The sequence below is a fragment of the Esox lucius genome, chromosome 11 (assembly GCF_011004845.1).
Source record: "Esox lucius isolate fEsoLuc1 chromosome 11, fEsoLuc1.pri, whole genome shotgun sequence".
Lineage (NCBI taxonomy): Eukaryota > Metazoa > Chordata > Actinopteri > Esociformes > Esocidae > Esox > Esox lucius.
This window is the reverse complement of record NC_047579.1, coordinates 15,725,472-15,731,471: the sequence shown is the minus strand read 5'-3', so window position 1 is coordinate 15,731,471 and position 6,000 is coordinate 15,725,472. Positions and strand designations below refer to the sequence as shown.

Genomic DNA, 6,000 nt, shown 5'->3' with positions numbered 1-6,000 from the left:
TGTGTGTGTGTGTGTGTGTGTGAACCAACGTCCAGCTAAACCCATAGTGTCCTCTTTGTTCAGGGTCCAGTCACATCTGTGTGTGAACCAACGTCCAGCTAAACCCATAGTGTCCTCTTTGTTCAGGGTCCTGTCATGTATGTGTGTGTGTGTTTGAAACAACGTCCAAGCTAAACCCATAGTGTCCTCTTTGTTCAGGGTCCTGTCATGTCTCTGTGTGTGTGAGACAACGTCTAGCTAAACCCATAGTGTCCTCTTTGTTCAGGGTCCAGTCATGTCTGTGTGTGAACCAACGTCCAGCTAAACCCATAGTGTCCTCTTTGTTTAGGGTCCTGTCATGTATGTGTGTGTGTGTGTGTGTGTGTGTGAACCAACGTCCAGCTAAACCCATAGTGTCCTCTTTGTTCAGGGTCCTGTCGTGTGTGTGTGTGTGAACCAACGTCCCGCTAAACCCATAGTGTCCTCTTTGTTCAGGGTCCTGTAACGTCTGTCTGTGTGTGTGTGTGAACCAATGTCTAGCTAAACCCATAGTGTCCTCTTTGTTCAGGGTCCTGTCGTGTGTGTGTGTGTGTGAACCAACGTCCCGCTAAACCCATAGTGTCCTCTTTGTTCAGGGTCCTGTCACGTCTGTGTTTGTGTGAAACAACGTCCAGCTAAACCCATAGTGTCCTCTTTGTTCAGGGTCCTGTCGTGTGTGTGTGTGTGTGTGAACCAACGTCCCGCTAAACCCATAGTGTCCTCTTTGTTCAGGGTCCTGTCGTGTGTGTGTGTGTGTGAACCAACGTCCCGCTAAACCCATAGTGTCCTCTTTGTTCAGGGTCCTGTCACGTCTGTGTTTGTGTGAACCAACGTCCAGCTAAACCCATAGTGTCCTCTTTGTTCAGGGTCCTGTCACATCTGTGTTTGTGTGAACCAACGTCCACCTAAATCCATAGTGTCCTCTTTGTTCAGGGTCCTGTCACGTCTGTGTTTGTGTGAAACAACGTCCAGCTAAACCCATAGTGTCCTCTTTGTTCAGGGTCCTGTCACGTCTGTGTTTGTGTGAACCAACGTCCAGCTAAACCCATAGTGTCCTCTTTGTTCAGGGTCCTGTCACGTCTGTGTGTGTGTAAACCAACGTCCAGCTAAACCCATAGTGTCCTCTTTGTTCAGGGTCCTGACATGTCTGTGTTTGTGTGTAAGGCAATGTCCAGCCAAACCAGGGAGGTCCCATTAAACCATATTTCTGCTTGTCCCGCCCCGTCCCCATAAGCCTGTGAAATGTCAGGTTGTCACTTTAACATAAACAATTTTTTTTAATGAAAATTTGAAGTGAGATTGTTGTTACTACAATCAAAAACAGTTGTTTGATGTTTCTCTTTAGTCTTTAGGACCATCAGAATCAATAGTCCCCTTAAACCACCAAAGCACCTATTTTTGAAAAATGTCCTTCTAAACCATATAAACCAGTATGTGTGTGTCTCTGTGTGTGTGTTTGTGTGTCTCTGTGTGTGTGGGAGGGAGAGGACGTGGTGCGTGTCCGTGTTGATCCTCCCCCACGCAAACTAGAATGTTATTTCCCTCTCCTTGAGAACTACTATAAATGATGTGGTCTACTCCAGGGCGTGATTATTAGTCGACTGGTTGTATCAGGGTCAGACCAGGTGGGAGTCAACAGGGAACGCTGCTTTGATCCATGGAAGGTGAGGACTTCACTGATCACCGTTCTGCAAACGCTTGTCCAGCGCATTCGTGATCCAAGGGCAGTTGTGTCTGTCGGACTGTTCAGCATTTCAGGAATGAGTCCAAGCACTGACATCTGTCCTTGATTGAGAGCAGTTGTAAAACACTTATGCAAGCAAGCATTTGTCAGAAACAGAAAGACAGAGAGAAAGAGCGAGAAAGAGACCTCCACAGGGAATAGCGTGACTACATAACATTTCTGATGGAAAATGTTCTTGCTTTTCTTTGATTTCCCTAAAAATGATCTCAGAAGGAACATTAAAAATTCAAAAAGCAAAACGCTAAATGATATCCATTATCGCTGGTGCCACTCTTTATGGAATTCATTACTGCGAATGAATGGCATTTTAATACCCAGACTAACAGACTTTGTCCTAAATGAAACACTATCACCTAAATAGTGCCCTGCTATTGACCAGAGCGCTATAGACAGCCTTGTAAAAAAGCAGCCCATTTCAAAAGTGAACAGGGTGCCATTCGGAATGCAGAAAGAATGAAAAAGTCAGAAAGAAAAAAATGTGTGTGTGTGGTCCTGTTGAATAATAATGTGAATTAGAGGATTATAAAACCAATGGAACTCTGATCTCCATCCATTTAAAGGAGCATAAAGGTCTTCATGTGGCCTATAACATTTTTTTAATGAACTCATAGGAGAAAGAGGTTAGCTCGGGGAATAGCCCCGAGTTAGTTCACAATGAGAACTATTGACACGCTTTGAGCCAGGTTTCATAAGACTTCTCTGAACCCTGCTGGCTGACCACCAAACGCCATGCTGTTGGCTACAAACAAGTAGTGCACTAAACAGTGCCAAATGTAGTGCAATAAAAACCAGTGGTCAAAAGTAGTGCACTAAAAACCAGTGGTCAAATGCAGTGCACTAGAAACCAGTGGTCAAATGTAGTGCTATACAGGGAACAGTGTACTATCTGGGAAGTGGATAGAACGTCCTGTTTTCCATTCTTAGACCGACCACAACTCAGCAGACTGAACACGTCTGTACAGGAGACGATAGACGCCGCCGTGAGGAAACCACGATCCAGTCACGCCAGATAACAGGACCCAGTATGTTCGGACTGTATCACAAGACCTCCACATGATCGCGGCAGGGGGATTTGGGGCCGATCACCTGGGGTGCTCCCTTTACAATGCTACGTGTCGCTCAGCATCCACGGACCCACTGGAACCAGCCGACAGCCTAATTGGATGTACTCACTGGCGTACAACAGCGCGTTTGACACCACAGCCCTGTCACAACGCCGCTCCTTCCTAGCTTGTCGCGTGGCTGATAGAACGCAGCCCACTCATTCTAAACATATCACGTAGGCCGCGTCACTCTTCAGCGGCCCGCAGGAAATGCTCGGTTGTCACTTACCTTCCTCGTTTAACGGGGAAGTAGGTTCTAAATATACGTCCGCTGTCTCGAAAGCTTTATTTCACCGGGTGAAACAAGGTTCTAGGGCTCGAGTGCGATGGGGAACATTACGGCGAAGAAGTGATCCACCGTAGCCGGGGGGGGGGGGGGAACGGTTCCAATGTGAACCCTTTTAATTTGCGGTATGCTGAGGAACACTAATAACAGCGAGGACGGTCGGATACTCACGGTCAGATAACGAGCGTCCAAATCCACCTTCTTCTCCAGCTCAGACAGCAGCTCATTGTGGAAAGACTTCAGCTGCATGGGAAGATAGGGGGGGGGGGGACAACAGTTACATAACATTACTGTTTGTATATCTTCTAATGTCACATATGGCATTTTACAAGCACATAAACACTGCCCAGATAAACAGCTTTCAACTGTTGATTTACGTCAGCCTAGACCACCCAAAGACACAGAGTCTGATCATTTAGGTCAATGTGACGGGAAAAAGAAACAATAGGTTGAGACCGAGTGGAAAACACATTGTTCCTTGTGGATCTTGTTTCAAAGGTAAACAGAATGAAATGGACAGTAAAGCAAAGTGGTAATTAGTTCCAAGTACTCGTTGGAAGCAAAACACCACAGACTCATTATGTAGAGCTCAATGTACGATAAACAAAATAATGTAATGTACCCAAAATAGCGTATCCTGCTGCATTTTACGCAGGCTAGAAAAACATGACAAAATACATGCTTTAAGATCGGGTCCATTATTTATGGACTGCAAACTGAAATAAATTTCAGTAATTGCCTGTAAGTATCAACGGGACCTATGCATTCTGATTGGCCTGGTTGTGCTACGCTCCGAAGTTCACCAGTGAATCCGGGAGAGAACATAGACCTACGACGATGTTGGTTCAGATTGTGCAGGGGGGTTGCATAGTTACAGGGCCTTCTTATACTTGAATAATTAATAGGCTGACACAACCGTAAGCTACTGAATGTCTCAACACTCCTCTTTCAATCTTTCTGGGAGCACAAAGAGAGCGGGGGTGCCAGTGAAATATATATGTTGATGTTCCTGAAGAGATTTCACTTGGTTTTTCGACGTTACCAGCTACTGTCCGTTTCCAAACGAAGCACTGGGTTGCATACAGAGTTTGACCGAAATATCACCTGTCATGCCAACGGGAGGCAACCCGCTGGTTGGTTGGTGTGTGTGTGTGTGTGTGTGTGTGTGTTGGGGGGTTGGCGATGTCTGAACAGCAAGCAGCCTGAGGCAACAATCAGAACGCAAGCCTTTTTAGCTATTCTTTTCTAAATCAATACGGAGACTCATTAACTGGCATTTTGTTCTGCTGCATTCTATGGATTTTATAACAGCTTATGGTTTCAATGAACAGAAATGATTCAGATGGGTGCTGTTTCAACATGTCACCTTGTACAACGTCCCCCCTGCACGCTCCCTGCAGTCGCCTCGGCAGATGGCACAATATGCTATTATGTTCTTTTGAAAAAAAAATGTTCATGTAATGTTTCTTAAGACCTGCCAAAAAAATCCACAAAATGAAGCATGTATCATCTATGTCATTCAGCAGACACTCTTATCCAGGGTGACCTACAGCGGTGAGTGCATAGGCATGTTTTCATATTTTTTTTTGCGCTGGTCCCCTGTGGGAATTAAACCCGCAGACCTTTACTAAGAGGAAATCATTAACAGATTGTGAAGGTGGGTAATACACCAGGCTTTATTAGACTTTCTGAAAGACACACGTTAGAAATCTGAGTGTCAAGGTTTGGTATGTGTGGGTGCCGGAAGATCCTTCATGTTAATTGACGATGAATTACCGGAAGACCGGCGGTAATTTGCATGAGAATGACAGCCTGACAAAATGTCTGTTCCAGCCCTGACGTCGCTTCCTTCTTGCCTGCTACAACGACGAACCTTACAGCTAGCGAGCTATCAATATGAATAACAAGCAGAGCAAATGGGTGGCAAAAAAAAAAGACAGATTAAACAGGGTGGCGAGGAACGTTGACTAAGTGACAGCAGAACGGTCTGCTCGCCGCTCGCACTGAGCAAAGATAGTAACTCGCGCCTCTCCTAATCTACAGCTTCTATGGTCTATCAACGTGCAGGTATTTAGCAAGCATCCTACTTTGTCATTTTGAGTACCGAGCAGCTAGTCAAAAAGCTGTCGTCATGCCCTTTAGCAAGGCACTTAACTCCTAACTGTTGCTGGAACCATCGGTTTGATGACTGAAATGTCAATGCCATAAATGCACACCTCATTTAAGTTTAACCACAGCATATGCAGAGTCTGTTTAAAAATAATTAAAATAGACGCTGATAATGCATGATGAGCTTTGAAACAGTTATTGGACCACTCTTATTCCTCTAAAGGCAACATTTCAAATTGTACTTTTAAAAAAATGATGAATTTGTTTAAAATATCTAAGAGGGAGTCTCACTGAGATCAGACATCTCTGTGCAAAGACGGACATGGCACAAAGTTCAGGATAAAAACACTGGATAACTTTTCAGGATTTTATATAGAAGAGGTTATGAGAGTTAGAGTACAAGCTAAAGGCCAAAACACTAACAGCCCCATCATCCCTGCTTACGACGGCATAACGTACAGGTTATGAATGTGTTATAAAGTCTTGAATGTGTTATAAAGTCTATGGGCATACGCACCATCTCTTCCAGCTGTACTTGGATCTGCCTGTGGACCTCGGCCATCTGAAACAGCACATCACCTAGAGAAGGGAGACACATTAACACGTACAACTCATTAATAATCTCTTAACCCACCCATCATTACTGTGTTTTATTACCGAGAGGTGGGAAAAAGAGGGGGGGGGGGGGGTCCGAGCATGCAGAGAGCCCATGCAGCAACGACACATAGCAACAGACAGAA

At 45.0% G+C, this 6,000-nt stretch overlaps 1 protein-coding gene across 5 annotated transcripts in view; it reads right to left on the bottom strand.

The window, feature by feature from the left end:
* Positions 1–6,000, bottom strand: part of LOC105012855 (brain-specific angiogenesis inhibitor 1-associated protein 2) — a 102,872-nt gene that overhangs the window by 40,138 nt on the left and 56,734 nt on the right. For all 5 annotated transcript variants that reach the window (XM_013135752.4, XM_029123357.2, XM_020051122.3 and 2 more), the window contains exons 4-5: positions 5,778–5,839; positions 3,323–3,394 (exon numbers count right to left, since the gene is read on the bottom strand). In XM_013135752.4, the coding sequence (XP_012991206.4) occupies positions 3,323–3,394; positions 5,778–5,839 (134 nt within the window). The remainder of the gene's footprint in view (positions 1–3,322; positions 3,395–5,777; positions 5,840–6,000) is intronic.